Below are 20,613 nucleotides of genomic sequence, written 5' to 3' on the forward strand. Positions count from 1 at the left end.
TACTTTCCAGCTGGATACACCAAGCAGATTTGTTCCAGTGAAACACCTTCTGAATGAAGATTCTAAAATGGGAGTCTGAAACCTCCAGCGGGCAAGGCTGCAGGCTGTATCTGTGGAAATCCTTGATGTGCCAGCCAGGGTTGAGTTTGGAAAATGAGCAGCCCCTCCTCCTCAGCTACACCCAGCTTGTTCTGGGACCAGATCTGCCTCCCTTTCTGCTGGTTCGAATCGGTTAAGAGAGGGCTTACGGAACAAAAGGCTTCTCTCCCCCAGGTGTCCATTTTATGCTTATCTGAGTGAGCAGCCTTTATCCTGGTCCTTTTAAAGTTAATGACGCTCTCGGACCCGCCCCAACTGCTCTGCCTGAGATGGTATGTCACACACCTCACACCCAGGTTTTCCACCTTTGTTCCTGCTATGGGAACAGTTTTCACACCTCATAAGGGAAACCGCTGCAAGGCCTTCTTCTGCAGGATAATGTTTATTAGCCTACTGGAGACTTACGCAGGTAAAGTAACTTTTTAAAAGTCACTTTTCCTAAATGTTGATTATAAATTGGACTTGGCCATTGAATTGTATTTTTAATAAACAATTAAAATAGTTAGAATTATTCCAGTAGCTGCTCCTAAACTGGAGAAACGACGATTACGATTTGTGTCTGCACTCTAGTTTCGCGTATGACAGCTAAAGCCCTTTACTGTAAAAATAGCTTTTGGGGGTCGTCACTGTAGGTGCGCATGTAAATCTTTTAAATACTATGTGCCCTACTTTGTGGGCTTCCAAGGCCTACTTAGGGAGGAATATTTAAAAGTAGTGTTTCTTTCCTGTTAGAAGCCAATTTTTGAACAAGCTGGTCTGTATGCTTAAAAGCTGCAGAAATCAGGCTTCGCTGGTGGCAATTTTAAATAATTTTAGTTTTACTATTTTGGTTACTGCCCAGCTACGAAGCCGAAATGTAAATTTCATTGTAGAACGGGTTTCTTGATAATAAATGATAAGTCCTGATATTATACGAGATAAAACAAAAGCAACAAAACCACAGGCCTCAGAATGCACAAGAAAAGACCTGCAATCTTTTCTAAAATGTAGTCAGTATATGCACTTTATTAATGCCACGCGACACTTTTTTGCGAAAATTGCACATAATATCTTATCCAGGATTACAGATTAATTTTTAGTATCAATGTTGCTGGATTATATGCATCGTTTTGTAGAAGGTTGAAGTATACATTACATGTTTATTGACATTTTATCGATTTTAGCTTACAAATCTGTAATATCCAATTAATATTTGCTCATTTTCATTAAACGAAGTTAGTATATGCACTATATTAATGCTACGTGATACTTTTTGGGAAAATTGCACACTATGCATTATTTAAAACTTAAACTTATAGAATAACTTTAGTATTGATTTTGCTGGAATACATGTAGTTTTGCAGAAGGCAGCATTATATATTACATGTTATTATTGCTATTAGTTTTAGCCTTTGTGAAGGTTTTTTTGGTCTGCTTATATGGTTATGTTTAACTAACCGAATAAAGCTTTGAACTGAACTGAAACTGACCTGCAATGTGTGAGCTACAACCTTGGACTGGGGGAACTGGGGAGCTGTGCGATGGAGCGGAGAATAGACGTGCATGCTAATGAAGTGTGATCCACATATGGATGATGAAAATACTACATTTTACGTCTCGTTGAGAGTGCAAACCTAGGTGAACATCCTTATCATTTAGTCGACCGAGAGGAACAGAGGCTTGGCTGCCCCACGCAAAACCAATGAATGCTTTCCTCTGTGGAGACCAAAGCACTTTTAGATTGTTCGCCTTTACAAAGCGCATTGATGCCACTGGTTGTCTTGTAGCGGCCTTGGCTCTCTAGAGTGCATTTCAACAGAGCACTAGGATATTTCATCCAGCAGTCTCTTGAATGACTGCATGCAATGGAAATCAGTATATAGATCCTGTATGTTTTGATTAGTGAATATTGTGTTGCAACAGCACCGGGTTGTTGCTAGGGCAATGCATAACAGATCTTTCAGTGGGACAACTTTATACAATACACACGGTTTGCCCCTTCCCCCTCACTCAATCCACAAACACAGACATTAGTACTTACAACACAACTCTTGAACCTTTCCAGCTCCAGTTTCAAGAACTCCTCCACCGTGAGTGCTCTAAAGTCCTTCTGCATACTCAGGAAGCCGCAGGTTGCAGAGCGCTTGGAGTGCTCATGCCTAGGGGGAAGGAGAAGAGACCATTGAATGGAGGCTTTAAAGGACTGCACTGGACTTGCAGCAAACATGAAGGAGAAGAGACCATTGAATGGAGGCTTTAAAGGACTGCACCGGACTAGAAGCAAACATGAAGGAGAAGAGACCATTGAATGGACGCTGTAAAGGACTGCACTGGACTAGAAGCAAACATGAAGGAGAAGAGACCATTTAATGGATGCTGTAAAGGACTGCACTGGACTCGAAGCAAACATGAAGGAGAAGAGACCATTGAATGGACGCTGTAAAGGACCGCACTGGACTAGAAGCAAACATGAAGGAGAAGAGACCATTGAATGGACGCTTTAAAGGACTGCACCGGACTAGAAGCAAACATGAAGGAGAAGAGACCATTGAATGGAAGCTTTAAAGGACTGCACTGGACTCGAAGCAAACATGAAGGAGAAGAGACCATTGAATGGAAGCTGTAAAGGACTGCACTGGACTAGAAGCAAACATGAAGGAGAAGAGACCGTTGAATGGAGGCTGTAAAGGACTGCACTGGACTTGAAGCAAACATGAAGGAGAAGAGACCATTGAATGGAGGCTTTAAAGGACTGCACTGGACTAGAAGCAAACATGAAGGAGAAGAGACCATTGAATGGACGCTGTAAAGGACTGCACCGGACTAGAAGCAAACATGAAGGAGAAGAGACCATTGAATGGAGGCTGTAAAGGACTACACTGGACTAGAAGCAAACATGAAGGAGAAGAAGAGACCGTTGAATGGAGGCTGTACAGGACTGCACTGGACTTGAAGCAAACATGAAGGAGAAGAGACCATTGAATGGAAGCTCTAAAGGACTGCACTGGACTAGAAGCAAACATGAAGGAGAAGAGACCATTGAATGGAGGCTTTAAAGGACTGCACTGGACTAGAAGCAAACATGAAGGAGAAGAGACCATTGAATGGACGCTGTAAAGGACTGCACCGGACTAGAAGCAAACATGAAGGAGAAGAGACCATTGAATGGAGGCTGTAAAGGACTGCACTGGACTAGAAGCAAACATGAAGGAGAAGAGACCATTGAATGGACGCTGTAAAGGACCGCACTGGACTAGAAGCAAACATGAAGGAGAAGAGACCATTGAATGGACGCTGTAAAGGACTGCACTGGACTAGAAGCAAACATGAAGGAGAAGAGACCATTGAATGGAGGCTTTAAAGGACTGCACTGGACTAGAAGCAAACATGAAGGAGAAGAGACCATTGAATGGAGGCTTTGAAGGACTGCACTGGACTTGAAGCAAACATGAAGGAGAAGAGACCGTTGAATGGACGCTTTGAAGGACTGCACTGGACTTGAAGCAAACATGAAGGAGAAGAGACCGTTGAATGGACGCTTTGAAGGACTGCACTGGACTAGAAGCAAACATGAAGGAGAAGAGACCATTGAATGGAAGCTTGAAAGGACTGCACTGGACTCGAAGCAAACATGAAGGAGAAGAGACCATTGAATGGACGCTGTAAAGGACTGCACTGGACTAGAAGCAAACATGAAGGAGAAGAGACCATTGAATGGACGCTGTAAAGGACTGCACTGGACTAGAAGCAAACATGAAGGAGAAGAGACCATTGAATGGAAGCTTGAAAGGACTGCACTGGACTAGAAGCAAACATGAAGGAGAAGGGACCATTGAATGGAGGCTGTAAAGGACTGCACTGGACTAGAAGCAAACATGAAGGAGAAGAGACCATTGAATGGACGCTGTAAAGGACTGCACTGGACTATTAGCAAACATGAAGGAGAAGAGACCATTGAATGGACGCTGTAAAGGACTGCACTGGACTTGAAGCAAACATGAAGGAGAAGAGACCATTGAATGGAGGCTGTAAAGGACTGCACTGGACTATTAGCAAACATGAAGGAGAAGAGACCATTGAATGGACGCTGTAAAGGACTGCACTGGACTAGAAGCAAACATGAAGGAGAAGAGACCATTGAATGGAAGCTTGAAAGGACTGCACTGGACTAGAAGCAAACATGAAGGAGAAGAGACCATTGAATGGAGGCTGTAAAGGACTGCACTGGACTATTAGCAAACATGAAGGAGAAGAGACCATTGAATGGAAGCTGTAAAGGACTGCACTGGACTAGAAGCAAACATGAAGGAGAAGAGACCATTGAATGGACGCTGTAAAGGACTGCACTGGACTTGAAGCAAACATGAAGGAGAAGAGACCATTGAATGGAAGCTTTAAAGGACTGCACTGGACTAGAAGCAAACATGAAGGAGAAGAGACCATTGAATGGACGCTGTAAAGGACTGCACTGGACTAGAAGCAAACATGAAGGAGAAGAGACCATTGAATGGACGCTGTAAAGGACTGCACTGGACTAGAAGCAAACATGAAGGAGAAGAGACCATTGAATGGAGGCTGTAAAGGACTGCACTGGACTAGAAGCAAACATGAAGGAGAAGAGACCATTGAATGGACGCTGTAAAGGACTGCACTGGACTTGAAGCAAACATGAAGGAGAAGAGACCATTGAATGGACGCTGTAAAGGACTGCACTGGACTCGAAGCAAACATGAAGGAGAAGAGACCATTGAATGGACGCTGTAAAGGACTGCACTGGACTTGAAGCAAACATGAAGGAGAAGAGACCATTGAATGGAAGCTTTAAAGGACTGCACTGGACTAGAAGCAAACATGAAGGAGAAGAGACCATTGAATGGACGCTGTAAAGAACTGCACTGGACTAGAAGCAAACATGAAGGAGAAGAGACCATTGAATGGAGGCTGTAAAGGACTGCACTGGACTAGAAGCAAACATGAAGGAGAAGAGACCATTGAATGGAAGCTTGAAAGGACTGCACTGGACTTGAGGCAAACATGAAGGAGAAGAGACCATTGAATGGAAGCTTTAAAGGACTGCACTGGACTAGAAGCAAACATGAAGGAGAAGAGACCATTGAATGGAAGCTTGAAAGGACTGCACTGGACTAGAAGCAAACATGAAGGAGAAGAGACCATTGAATGGACGCTGTAAAGGACTGCACTGGACTTGAGGCAAACATGAAGGAGAAGAGACCATTGAATGGAAGCTTGAAAGGACTGCACTGGACTTGAAGCAAACATGAAGGAGAAGAGACCATTGAATGGACGCTGTAAAGGACAGCACTGGACTAGAAGCAAACATGAAGGAGAAGAGACCATTGAATGGAGGCTGTAAAGGACTGCACTGGACTAGAAGCAAACATGAAGGAGAAGAGACCATTGAATGGAAGCTGTAAAGGACTGCACTGGACTTGAAGCAAACATGAAGGAGAAGAGACCATTGAATGGCCGCTGTAAAGGACTGCACTGGACTAGAAGCAAACATGAAGGAGAAGAGACCATTGAATGGAGGCTGTAAAGGACTGCACTGGACTATTAGCAAACATGAAGGAGAAGAGACCATTGAATGGACGCTGTAAAGGACCGCACTGGACTAGAAGCAAACATGAAGGAGAAGAGACCATTGAATGGACGCTGTAAAGGACCGCACTGGACTAGAAGCAAACATGAAGGAGAAGAGACCATTGAATGGACGCTGTAAAGGACTGCACTGGACTTGAAGCAAACATGAAGGAGAAGAGACCATTGAATGGAAGCTTTAAAGGACTGCACTGGACTCGAAGCAAACATGAAGGAGAAGAGACCATTGAATGGACGCTTGAAAGGACTGCACTGGACTTGAAGCAAACATGAAGGAGAAGAGACTATTGAATGGACGCTGTAAAGGACCGCACTGGACTAGAAGCAAACATGAAGGAGAAGAGACCGTTGAATGGACGCTGTAAAGGACTGCACTGGACTAGAAGCAAACATGAAGGAGAAGAGACCATTGAATGGAAGCTTGAAAGGACTGCACTGGACTTGAAGCAAACATGAAGGAGAAGAGACCATTGAATGGACGCTGTAAAGGACCGCACTGGACTAGAAGCAAACATGAAGGAGAAGAGACCATTGAATGGACGCTGTAAAGGACTGCACTGGACTTGAAGCAAACATGAAGGAGAAGAGACCATTGAATGGACGCTGTAAAGGACTGCACTGGACTAGAAGCAAACATGAAGGAGAAGAGACCATTGAATGGAGGCGGTAAAGGACTACACTGGACTAGAAGCAAACATGAAGGAGAAGAGACCATTGAATGGAAGCTTGAAAGGACTGCACTGGACTAGAAGCAAACATGAAGGAGAAGAGACCATTGAATGGAGGCTGTAAAGGACTGCACTGGACTTGAGGCAAACATGAAGGAGAAGAGACCATTGAATGGACGCTGTAAAGGACAGCACTGGACTAGAAGCAAACATGAAGGAGAAGAGACCATTGAATGGAGGCTGTAAAGGACTGCACTGGACTAGAAGCAAACATGAAGGAGAAGGGACCATTGAATGGAGGCTGTAAAGGACTGCACTGGACTTGAAGCAAACATGAAGGAGAAGAGACCATTGAATGGACGCTGTAAAGGACAGCACTGGACTAGAAGCAAACATGAAGGAGAAGAGACCATTGAATGGAGGCTGTAAAGGACTGCACTGGACTAGAAGCAAACATGAAGGAGAAGAGACCATTGAATGGAGGCTTTAAAGGACTGCACTGGACTAGAAGCAAACATGAAGGAGAAGAGACCATTGAATGGACGCTGTAAAGGACTGCACTGGACTTGAGGCAAACATGAAGGAGAAGAGACCATTGAATGGAAGCTTGAAAGGACTGCACTGGACTATTAGCAAACATGAAGGAGAAGAGACCATTGAATGGACGCTGTAAAGGACTGCACTGGACTTGAAGCAAACATGAAGGAGAAGAGACCATTGAATGGAAGCTTGAAAGGACTGCACTGGACTTGAAGCAAACATGAAGGAGAAGAGACCATTGAATGGAGGCTGTAAAGGACTGCACTGGACTAGAAGCAAACATGAAGGAGAAGAGACCATTGAATGGACGCTGTAAAGGACTGCACTGGACTAGAAGCAAACATGAAGGAGAAGAGACCATTGAATGGACGCTGTAAAGGACTGCACTGGACTAGAAGGAAACATGAAGGAGAAGAGACCATTGAATGGAGGCTGTAAAGGACTGCACTGGACTAGAAGCAAACATGAAGGAGAAGAGACCATTGAATGGAAGCTTGAAAGAACTGCACTGGACTAGAAGCAAACATGAAGGAGAAGAGACCATTGAATGGAAGCTGTAAAGGACTGCACTGGACTAGAAGCAAACATGAAGGAGAAGAGACCATTGAATGGAAGCTTGAAAGGACTGCACTGGACTTGAAGCAAACATGAAGGAGAAGAGACCATTGAATGGACGCTGTAAAGGACCGCACTGGACTAGAAGCAAACATGAAGGAGAAGAGACCATTGAATGGACGCTGTAAAGGACTGCACTGGACTTGAAGCAAACATGAAGGAGAAGAGACCATTGAATGGACGCTGTAAAGGACTGCACTGGACTAGAAGCAAACATGAAGGAGAAGAGACCATTGAATGGAGGCTGTAAAGGACTGCACTGGACTCGAAGCAAACATGAAGGAGAAGAGACCATTGAATGGAGGCTTTAAAGGACTGCACCGGACTAGAAGCAAACATGAAGGAGAAGAGACCATTGAATGGAGGCTTTAAAGGACTGCACTGGACTAGAAGCAAACATGAAGGAGAAGAGACCATTGAATGGACGCTGTAAAGGACTGCACTGGACTTGAGGCAAACATGAAGGAGAAGAGACCATTGAATGGAAGCTTGAAAGAACTGCACTGGACTAGAAGCAAACATGAAGGAGAAGAGACCATTGAATGGAGGCTGTAAAGGACTGCACTGGACTAGAAGCAAACATGAAGGAGAAGAGACCATTGAATGGACGCTGTAAAGGACCGCACTGGACTTGAGGCAAACATGAAGGAGAAGAGACCATTGAATGGAAGCTTGAAAGGACTGCACTGGACTAGAAGCAAACATGAAGGAGAAGAGACCGTTGAATGGACGCTTTGAAGGACTGCACTGGACTTGAAGCAAACATGAAGGAGAAGAGACCGTTGAATGGACGCTTGAAAGGACTGCACTGGACTCGAAGCAAACATGAAGGAGAAGAGACCATTGAATGGAGGCTGTAAAGGACTGCACTGGACTTGAGGCAAACATGAAGGAGAAGAGACCATTGAATGGAAGCTTGAAAGGACTGCACTGGACTAGAAGCAAACATGAAGGAGAAGAGACCATTGAATGGAAGCTTGAAAGGACTGCACTGGACTAGAAGCAAACATGAAGGAGAAGAGACCATTGAATGGAGGCTGTAAAGGACTGCACTGGACTATTAGCAAACATGAAGGAGAAGAGACCATTGAATGGACGCTGTAAAGGACTGCACTGGACTAGAAGCAAACATGAAGGAGAAGAGACCATTGAATGGAGGCTGTAAAGGACTGCACTGGACTAGAAGCAAACATGAAGGAGAAGAAGAGACCGTTGAATGGAGGCTGTAAAGGACTGCACTGGACTAGAAGCAAACATGAAGGAGAAGAGACCATTGAATGGAAGCTCTAAAGGACTGCACTGGACTTGAAGGAGTTTTACTGCAAAGACAGAATGAATGCATGGGACAATGGATCACAATTGGTGGAGACCCCAATAAAAAGAGAAGTCATCCTGCAAAATGCGTGTGCAACAAACTGATCAGTCAAAGATCTATATTGGTGGTGGATGCTCAGCACCTGTTGCAGGTTCTTCTAGGAGATTAAGGAGATTGGAAAGTCTGTGGTGCAGTGGAACATCTCCTGGAGAGCCCACGACATCCAGGGATTGTGCGCCTTTCCACAAAGACAAGCAAGGGAAACAAAGGAGGTGTTAGACTCGAATGTCAAAAAAAAGGATTTGGTGCCAATTACCTTAAAAGACGGCATTCTTCATTGTGAGTAAAGTAATCTTCAATTTATAAGGAGCCGCGAAAGGGCAACAGAGGTGCACTCGAATTGAAGGGTTTAAAAACAAAATAACAGCATTTTCCCTCCCCTAAAAGAAAATAGAAGGAAAGTAGGAACACGACTGGCGACAAGCTAATAGAAAGGAAGAGAAGCTACACCACATTCATTCTGGATGCTGTATTTTGCAAAAGGTTAGTAAGTTGGGTCACTGAGTTAAAGAAAATATTCATCAAAATACACAATAGAAAATGTTCATTATACTCCAAGCACTAAAGTCCCTTAGGGGCAGGGCAATTGCCCCATCCCCACTTATTTCTTGTATTCCTGAAGTCTCCCCGACTATTTTCTTTATTAGACAGAATTAGGAAAGGCTGGAACAGCATTCAGGTTTATACCACTTCCCTCAGAGGTAATGTAAACCCTAGTAACCTATAGTTAAGAGCGCCTTATATGCGTGTGTTGGACCTGGCCTTCTCTGAAAGGTGCGTGATTTTAGAAAACAGGAGGGTTAAGGCAACGTTTGGGCCAGCACCCTCCTGTTTTCTGAAACCCTTTGTGTTGGCTTCTAGGACTCTTTATTAGTGCTACAGTGCTTGTGCTCTTTCCTTTGAACACGGTAACATCGGCTTACACCCAATTGGCACATATAATTTACTTGCAAGATCCTAGTTAAGTGGGCTACATGTACCTAGGGCCTGCAAATAAATACTGCTAGTGGTCCTGCAGCACTAATTGTGCCGCCCACTGGAGCCTTCTCAACACGTATCAGGCCTGCCTGAATACTTGTCAATCAATCAGGACTTGTAGAGTGCGGCTTACCACCAAGGTATCCAGGTGCTGGTGGTGGAGCAGGTAAAGCAAAAATGTGTATACCTTCTCTATTTGCATGACAAAATACTAATTACGTAACTATTCTAAATATTTACCTGTATTAGCTGTTTGGAGTGTTATTCTTAATCAATATATGCACCTTAATAAACACAAATTACAGGTGGGATTAAAATGCAAATTGCATGGCTAATAATTCTAATGATCAACTGTGGTACGCATATTAACCGTAGGACGGGTTGTAAATTGCATGATTGATATTGCTTTTGTAATGGTTTCCGCTCCTGTTATTGTGGAATGGTGAGTATTCTTGCTTTAAATGTTGCTATAAACTAGGAAAATACTAATATATATTGGGATTAGTGTGGGTGTGAACATTAGAATCTTCATTTCCGTATATTAATAATTTTTATGTTTGTTTTGCTTAAGTTGTCATTCGGGCCTACTAGGCCGCGATATTCAAAATGGAGTTCGGAAGTGGCCACCGTCGTGTGAGCGCGATGCCTACTGCGCAGACTCAGATGGCTCTGAAGATCTCCAGCTGACCTCTAAATCAGACTACGTGTTCCTTGTCAAGGATAGGAACGTGGAGGATTGCCAGGACCCAGCTAGCGTGAATGACAGAAAAGACAATAGTGACCTGTATCCAGAGGTCTACATGTTGTTACTTCGGAACTTTTCGCATGAGAACTATACAAACTAAAAGATGACATGTTCAACTCCCTGAGAACCAAGAAAACCTGGGAACACAGTTCACTATTTCAAATTTTAGGGGCCTAGCCAATCAGGACTCTTCTCCTCCTAGAAAGCGTTGCATATTATCCTAGAATTTACTATATAAGGGGAACTTTAGAAGAGGGTGAGCTAGTGCGTTCCGAATTTCCGTTGGTGACTGCTGGTGAGGAGGATCGATTTGCTTGCACGATTGCTTGGTCCTTTGGATACCTTTGGGACTGCGTCGTGCCGAGCGAAAGAACTTTTCCCGGACTTATTTGGGTCTTAGCCTGCATTTGATTGGACAATTTCACCAGAAGGGATTTTGATTTATGCAGGGCTGACAGGTTTCGGGACATGGTCACCGGTATGAAATTTGAGGTAAATATGATTGTTATGCAAATTTGTGCCAAATATTCATTGAAAACTGATTTGATTAAATGCAGACTATGCCAATGAGAGTGAATTAATTAGATAAACTAAACATTGATTAACAGAGAAAAGGGTTTGTGATTCTTTTAATAAGGTATCGATTAATCAAAGGTTCCGAAGCTTTAATGTGTTTTAGCTGGTTCTAAATCACCATCAACCAGTCCAACTAACTGGTCCATCAACCAAGAGGTGGAGTGCCTTGATGTTAAAGTTAGGATTCTATAGGTACTAATGTATAAAATGTATATATTGTAAAGAATTTTCTTCCCATAGGTAATAAGGTACCCCCACATGTCCAGCGCTTCTTCCCTCCTGGGTGCAGACTCGGAGTGAGACGTATGTGCGTTGGTGTTATGGGCCCCACCAATGAGTGCGTGTATGAATGAGTTAGTGCGATGACTGGTCTGTGACGCAGGGAGGATATGTAAATTTGCCCTTTTCCGCTGGAGCACTGGGATAAACTCAAATGAAGTGATGTTCCATATGCAATTGACAATGCTTCTCTTCTTCCTCTGGTGTTTTCTTGATGCATGTAAAGACCACATACGATACGGGCACGGACCAGATATGTGGGTAGAAGTTACTGTTTACACTAAGGTAGCAAGAGCCAAAGCGTAAATATATTATTTCCGCCTCAGCCACGCCAAAAGATCCACATTATCACAATATAGATTTTATTCAGAGCAATGGATGAATTTAATTATGAATGGACCTAAGTGGATTTAAAAAAAAAAAAAAACACTAGATGAATTTAACATTTAAAATATCTTCGATAATTTATTAATTTATAAGTGGATCCTTTTATGTTCATTTTTTCTATATTTAGTTTCATATACAATTGTGCATTGTATATTTGCAATTGCTTTTGAATGATTTTCACTTGCTTCATGAATTGCATATTTTATTGTGGAGATATTGGGTTCTCCAGTTGGAGGAACACTAGGTTTATCATGTTCATGAACTGCTGTCCATCTCATGAGGTGGTGGGGCTCACTCCCTTGGGGTAAGGCTTGTGGAAGCCGAAATCCGTCAGCGAGTTGGAAGTGGCTGCTAATAAAAGGAAAATAAAGAAAGTGCCACACGTACTGGAGTGCTTGCTGTTTTTCAGCTTGCAGACTATGTTAAGGAAAATATATATATATGACCCCAAGAGAGGTCGAAACGCGTATGTTTTTTGTGCCATTAAATCTTTAACGCGTTTACTGCAGCAATTGGAGTGGCTTGTTTTTCCCCGCTGAAGCCTAGGGGTTGGAAATTCTGGGGCGATTATATATATATATATATATATATATATATATATATATATATATATTCAGTGAAAAAACCATAGGTTTCACACATGTTATAGTTAGCTGGACATTTTACTCGTAAAAAACCAATGAAATTGCCCCGTTATAGTTAGTTCAGCTAACTATAACTCGCGCGCCCGCAATGCACTGCTGATGACGTCACATATTACATCACTCATGACATGGTCAGTGACATCACTCATGACACTAAAAATCATTTATCACATTACATTGTCCTTGAGAGACTACAATTATTATTATTGACTTACCATACTCACTGAACAAATATTTATTCATTTGTTTTTTTAAAAAATAGTTTTAAAAATGTTTGTAGTTTTCGAAAATTTTCTATATCTATCTGGAAAAAAAGAAAAAAGTATTAATATTTTAAAAACATTTTATAATACAGTACACATATTTACATTTTTTTCCAAAAAACATTTTTGCCTTATTTTTGCTGTTTTCAGAATATATTGCATTTCACTATAAATTGTGAAAGCAATTGCATTCATCATTTTACAGCGGGCAAAAAAAAATACCAATCACAAAGATTGTATTAAAAATGCCCTGATTCTTTTTTTACTTAAACTTAACATTATAGAAATGCATAATATTGTAAAAAAATATCATCTAATACCAATAGTTATTTCTTTAAAATACCGTCTGATATGTTTGTTTCAGAAGTATAATCACAATATTATATCTCAAATAACTCCAAAATACATCTGATTTCATTTCCTTTAGACCAAATAGTAATTTTAAATTTTTTTTTGGAATAAATTTCCAACGGTAATCCAATAAAATTCTAAAGTTTAATTTGTCCAGATCTCACCGATTCTCTGTAACATTTTGGTTCACGAAAATTTTTTGAATAATTTATTAAGTCCACAATAGAATTGGTTACTTTTCCACATGGCCAAATAGTAATTTTTTAAAACATTTTTGAAAAAATTTCCAATGGCAGTCCAATAACATTCCAAAATTTAAAATGTGCAGAAGTTACCGATAATCTCTAAATTATTGGTTTTTCAAAGTTTCCTTAAAAATTAAAAAAGTCCACATTACAATTGGTTATCTTTCCATTAGGCCAAATGATAATTTAAAAAATGTTTTTTTTACAAAATTGCAATGGTAATCCAGTAAAATGGTAAAATTGTTTTGTCCAGATCTTGCCAAGTCTCTCTAAAATTTAGGTTTCAGGAAGATTAGATAGGAATTTGCTAAATCAAAAGGCAAACGTTGTTTGAAAATCAATTGGGAATCATTACACAGTGTCCAGCCTTTTTCACATTTAAGATAAACTGTGTAATGTCCAGAAGTAACACTAGGTCCATCATGGAAAATTATTGCAACAGTTAAAAAAGTTTTTCCTGAAATTGATAATTGCTGTCCTGTAAACTTCTTTATTAAAGTATCCAATTTTGAACCATCAGCTCTACATCGTTGCATCATTAAAATTACATACTGTCCGTATTCCTTTAAAATTAATGTTGAAAACATGTCAGAATTACACTCACCACATTTCATGCTACGATTAGCATCTTTAACTAATTTTGCAAAAGTGACTGTTTTACTCTCTGGCAATGTCAAATAAATAAACCTTTCATTATCAACAATAGAGCCACATATATTATAACAATTATCACAACTATGTTCCCATTTATAAGAGAGACCAAAAAAAATGTCAATGGGAACTCGTTCTTCTTCCACTACCTGAAGAAAATACATCAAAAATTCATGTGCATCTTGCTGTTCATTTTGAGAAAACTGTGTTCGTCCTGAACATACATCTAAAAGTTTTCTAATGTCAGTAGCACTTTCTATTTGAGTTTTATCTTTACTCAGCTTTTGAAAAAGGAGACTCAGCTCTGAACAGAATCTTTTTCCCTGATTTACTATTATCTGCTCTTGCAAACTTTCCAGATAAAATGCAACATTCAGCACTACATTTGCGTAGCAGTTGACACCAGAGCTATTTTCAAAATGACATCCTACAACCTGTTCTTCATTTTCCTTTTTCTTTTTGCTTGCAATTACAATCACCTCTTTTTTTTCCTCTTCTCTACATCTTCACTACAGATATTCTCATTTTTTCTTTTACGAGAAACTACACGTTTCTCCAACACAGGATACTGACCTAAATGAGGAGCATAGCTTCTTCTTAATCTATTATACTCTTTTACACAGTTTGTATCAGCACTAACTTTTGACTCATCAAAGTCTATCATGAATAAACCTGATAATGTTTTGACTCGTGACAAAGCAACATATGCCATACCTTCTTTGAACACAGTTGAACCAATGTTCACAAATGCACAATCTACAGTCAATCCTTGAGACTTGTGAATAGTTACAGCATATGCTAGAGAAAACGGAAACTGCTTCCTACGTACATATAAGTCTTTCACAAGCATAAAACGAACTGTACAACGACAAATATCTTTAACTTCATCTATCTGATCAAATTTTATTTTTAAACATTCAACTCCTTCTTTTTTCTGGTAATTAATAAAACCCACAACTCTTCCCATCGCTCCATTAACTAAACCTTTCTCAACATCCAAATTTCTCCTTAAAAACACTCTACAGTTCATGCAAACATATAGATTTTTTTCTAATCCAGCTGTTTTGGAGATGTTCTTCTCTAGTGAGTCCAATTTATTTTTCAGTTTGCCTGTTACTGTGACAGTAATTCTTCCATCCTCAATTTTGTCCACTGCTTCCAATTTCCTGATCTCTTCCTTTTCCAATTTCAAAAGCTCCTCATTGAATATTGAGCATTCACGTAGAGTTGGCATTAAGCAGATGACACTTTTGTTTTCTGCAATGTTCTTGTATATCTTCTCTGCAACTATTTCTTCCTTTGGAAATAAATTATGTAGCAGCCGACTCTGTAATGCTTTTTTGCCAACTTCTGTCAGTAGTCCAATCCTGATATCTTTCAGAATACTTCCATATTCTTCATCGTTTGCTTGCCTCATATTAGTAGTAAGTTCCTTGTACTCAAAGAAGGACCAAATATTTGTATTTCCGATGCTTCCCAATGACTTCTTCGTGTCTTCATGTGTCACAGTATTAAACACTGGTTGTCCTTTAACTGGAGTAAGTTGCAAAAGATCTCCAAAAACTAGGACGTGTTTTCCACCAAATAACATGTCATAGTCGGTCTTCAAAATTTGCTGCATTCTTAAATGCACAAAGGCAAGCATTAGGTTTGATACCATGCTCACCTAATCAATAATGAGAACTTGCATCTTCTTCAATACTCTTGAAACTTCCAAGGATGCTTCTCCAGTTAGCTTGTTGAATTGTATTTTGTTCTCATGCTCCACTGGTAACATTAGCAAACGATGTAAGGTGATTCCTTTTATGTTATATGCTGCTAACCCAGTTGGAGCAGTAACCACACAAGACAAAGTAGAATCCGTTTTTTGCTGTAGGTAGCTTCTGATGACTTTTATTAGGAAACTTTTTCCAGTTCCAGCTTGTCCGCTTACATACATCCTGATTGGATGAAATGATGTGCATGAGCACTCTTTTTTTACATGTAGAAATCCGTGATCAATTTTGTTTTTGATCTCTTCATAAATTTGTTGCTGCTCTTGATTCAGTTGTCTTTCCAAATTTACTAAGTCTATAAATTCTTCTTGAGCTTGATTCATAGCCGTTTCCACTTCATTCATGGCTATTGATGCTTCATTTTCAATGATTGGTTGTCCTAGGGGATCTTGACTGTGTGTTCCTGAACTTTGGCTGTCCTGAGAACTGTCTCTAGCTATTTCTGCTGCAATTGTAGTTTCCTGTTCAATTTCTTCATTTAACATTTGCAGATAAGTTGTGAATGTATTGCATTGTATGCTGTCTTTGCAAGCATTAAATGAATCTTCATAGCTTTGAAATTCTCCCAGTAGTTCATCCTCTGTACGCCATGGTTTAAACAACTGTAAAAGAGCCAAGTAGTAAAATTCTTTCTTGTCAGTAGTGTCGCAACTCAGCTTCCGGTGATTTATCAAACTTCCTTTTGTTTGCTTCACCAAACATCCTTCTTCACCAACGACTTTATATTTTCCATTATTGATGTCTTCTGCGGCTTTCCTTGAATAAATGTAGTTCTGCAGCACTTCATAGAGACACATGTTCTCCAGATGTTGACTTCACTTGGGATAATATGTGTCCAACATGTTTGTTTTCAATATATCTGTACTTTCTGGGTCATTCTCGACCAAATATTCAATTTCTCCTACAGATTTCAGTACCCGATTTCTCATTGCTGCAAGGCCTAAACTTGTCCAAATTATTCTTCTTGACTTCGAGTAGAGACTTGCAGAAGATAACCTATCTGAACATTCGTAGGATCCAATTTCTCGATGCGATAACATCTTCAAACTGAAACTGTACAGCTTCTTACTGACAGTCTTCTCGTGAGAAATCTCTTCCCACATTTCCTTCAATTCTGTTTTTTCTGATTTCGTAATGTAAGACGTTACATATCGTGCAACAGCAATGGAATTGTCAGCTACATACTGTATATCCATGTTAGCATTCCACATGGATAAAATGACTGGGTTGTAGTCATTTATATTTTTTGATTCTTCTTTTCTTTTAAGGTTGTAGGTATTCTTAGGTGATTTTCTTGTGATAGTATGTCTCACAGCTGACATAAAACTGTTTACTCTTCCATTTGAAAGAACAGGTCTAGGAAATCCAAATCGACATTTAGTGTAGTATTTTTCTTTGCTCTTGTATTTCCGTCGACAGTATTTTCCACACCGATGACTTTGGAAACGTAAAACTTGCTCCTTTAACTTGTTCTCTTCTGTGCTTTTTGGTATAGCACATGTTGCATATTCTTGAATGTAAGATAACACTGCTTCATCAGCATCTGTTCCAAACTTTGGGGCATCCTTGATCCACAACAGCATATGAATATGAGGAGCACCTCTTGCCTGGTACTCTTTTCTCCAAAAGAAATCCACTACTTCTCCAAGGGGTGGATTTTTTTTATTGCAGATGAAGGACATCATAGCCTCAAATCTATGATTGAAATATCTGCAAACATTAACCGGATCCAATGAGCACAGTTCTCCTGCGGTCTTGTATTCGATGTTTTTAATGTTTGAATTGGCCTCTCGTAGAAAATCCGGTAAATCATCCCAAGCGTACTCGGCACAGCTTAGGGTAAGGAACCATGTTGGTGTTCCTAAATTCCGTAACATGCATTTTAGTTCACCATGGCGTCGGTACCAATATTCATTTGTCCCACGCTGACAAGCCATCAGATTGATCAGTTGTGTTTCCAAATGATAATCTCGGTGCTGCACTTTCTCCATAAAATCCTTAGCAGACACATTTTGTAAATGTACTCCACTTTTTAAAATGTGATTTACTGCATAAGACAGTGCAGACAAGTCGCTTTCAAATAAAAGATGGAACAAATAAGGAATACTTTGTCGAAATCTGGGATCTTCAGCATATAGTCTTGTAGTCCGATACTCTGAAGCTGGAATCTGTTCTGGACGTTCATCGTATCGTCCTCCTTTTCCTTTAGGAAACAGCTGAGGAAAACATCGAGCTTCCAAGCTCTCCTCCCATACACTCACAGGAGTTCCTTTTGCTTTCTTCATCTGAAAGAGATCAATATTGTCTCCCATAACTTCTTTCGAATGAAGAGGATGTATGCTAAAATGTTCATAAATTTCTTCTTCCTTTGACTTGTCCACTTTTTGAATTTGTCCAGTTGGTGTTTCTGTCTCTTCTTGAAAATCTTCTTCTTCTTCTTCTTCTTCTATATAAATTGATTCATACCATTTGTTATTTTTTTTCAAATACAAATTTGCTCTTTGTACTTTCCGCACATCTACCAGCTCCTGCCAAATCTTCTTATTCTTTGTAGGTACACCATTAACCAGAATAATTAATGGTTCAGTTTCCAAAGTATCCGCATCAATAGTTTCCATATTTTTTTTCAAATCCAAGGGCAAATACACCACTCTACCTTTTAAACCTCTCAGTAAATCTGAAGGAGGTAATTTACCAGTTTTGGGCTCCATACGTACTATGGTCTGGAACGGATGAACACATTGAATGAGTATAGACTCATATGTATTTAATTCAGAAAGTTCAGCAGGAATAGCATCCAATTCTAAAATATTATGTACAGCTCTGGTCGGCATTCTATTTTCCTCTAACTTGTTGTAACAGTATTTACAAATACGCTGATCTTCACCCCATTCAAAACAATTTTCTAGAAATATATATGTGGCAAAATCCTTCCACTTATAATTATCTTCATTTTCACTCTTTCTGTAGAGATCAACATTCCTAGTTTGTTTTCTATAATGAGTTCTGCGGCAACAAATACAAGTAACATTTGGTCTTTCATTAGAGACTATTGCAAATTTTGTTATGTGATCATTAAATGTCTTACTTACAGAAGGTTCTACATTCTCTTCCACTTCTTCCTCATTTACTGTGTCCTTCTCTGCACTGTTTTGTTCAGGACCAAAGTAACAAAACTGAATTTCATCAACAACCTTCTCTACATCTGATACCGTTCCTCGGAACAGAGCCCTATTCAATTCATTTAACTTTATTGCTGGACTTTTGGCAAAATACAACCGTCTCACAAACTTTCTCATTCCAGTATGATGAACAGCCAGCATCCTAAAATGATGGAAAACACTATTGCACACTTTTCTAGATAGACAAGCCAGAGAATGACCCTGCAAACCAGTATTCTCTCTCACTCTGCATGGATCCAGACTTTGAAGCACCTTAATCTTCTGTTTTACACTTTTTTTACTATATTCTCTTAGAAACTCTCGAAATTTGTCAATAGATTCCTGACGCACAGTGCAAATACTACTACAATTCCAAGTGTACACTGGGGCTTTAGGACGTCTCCCCATTGCCTCATCTGCCATCACTTGTACCTCATCTCTTGGAACCATTATCTCCTTCTCCATTATGCAACCATTTGTTACTTCGTATGAACGACCTCTGGTGTCAACTGCATGCAGTAAACTATTACTTTGAAAATAGCTCTCTTCATTAAAAAAAGGTTCACTACTTGAACTATGCATCCACTTTCCTAAAAACACTTTACAAAAGTTTGTTCTGTTCACTACTCTTTTCCTTTTGCTATGTGATTTCAGTACATTAACCATTTTGTCTAATGTACGCATCCTATTCAAAATTAATATGAATAGTTTCCTTTTTAATTCTAATGCCTTTGCTGCAATGGCTTCAATTTCTTTTTTTCTCTTGTAATATTTTGCCTTTTGCTTATATTTCTTCACATCCTTTATCAAATTGGACATAACTCTTCTCTGAAACATTTTTCTACGTATCTCTTTAAACGCTGTTTTTCTGTTTATGTAAATCTTTTCAGTTGCAGAAGGTATATTTGCATTAACTAAATTCTCAATTTTTTCCTGTTCTCTTCCTTTTGTAACATTCTTTCCAGTACAGACATTTTGTACATTTTTCTTTGTTTTGAATATATTTTTAAGAAATTGTTTTTTCTGCTTACCAGAAGATTTTTTCTTTTTCCCAACATGAGCATCTTCTACTAACTTTGGTCCTCCAGTTGTCTTCAAATATAGTTTTTTTTTTAGCGTTTTTTGAACTCTGGATTTTGTAGGCATCTTAAATTTTGTTCACTGCTCTTCAGCAATACCTGAAAAAAACTAAAAAAAAAAATCCTTTATTGTATTTAAATATATTACTACATTTCTTTTCACAATAGTCACAAAACGAAATTTCTTTGCCAATTTGAATGCACACAAACTGCTCTTTTTTTTGGGCAAGTGAAAATCACTTTTACAAACTGTCACATTATGAAACCACTTTTCAGATTTTTTAAAAAGCCCATGTCCAGAGTGCTACACTCCAGCAAGGGCAACCAGCCTTAGTGATGCTGAATGTATTTGCATTACAGACTGAAACCTGAAAACCCCACTCGCTTGTAAATACTGTGCATGACTATACATGGCAAGCACATGGGTGTGTGCTAAGACTCTGCTTCTTCCCCCAAAAATTCGCTCCCCCTTTCCATCTAATGCAACTGTGAAATCACCAGAGCAAGACGCAATAAATCTCTGCCTATAATTCCTCTCTGCACACAGTCATGTTTTCACATTAGTCCCAAAACGAAATTTCTTT

The 20,613-nt window shown here is 39.7% G+C and overlaps 1 protein-coding gene across 1 annotated transcript in view; it reads right to left on the minus strand.

Annotated features, from left to right (window-relative positions):
- The window catches only part of LOC146829901 (baculoviral IAP repeat-containing protein 5.1-like), a 158,028-nt gene that overhangs the window by 68,220 nt on the left and 69,195 nt on the right, over window positions 1–20,613 (minus strand). Inside the window, exon 3 of the mRNA XM_085606746.1 lies at window positions 2,120–2,237. Coding sequence (XP_085462872.1) covers window positions 2,120–2,237 — 118 coding nt within the window. The remainder of the gene's footprint in view (window positions 1–2,119; window positions 2,238–20,613) is intronic.

This window comes from Triturus cristatus, chromosome 5_2, assembly GCF_964204655.1.
Source record: "Triturus cristatus chromosome 5_2, aTriCri1.1, whole genome shotgun sequence".
NCBI classification, from domain to species: Eukaryota; Metazoa; Chordata; class Amphibia; order Caudata; family Salamandridae; genus Triturus; species Triturus cristatus.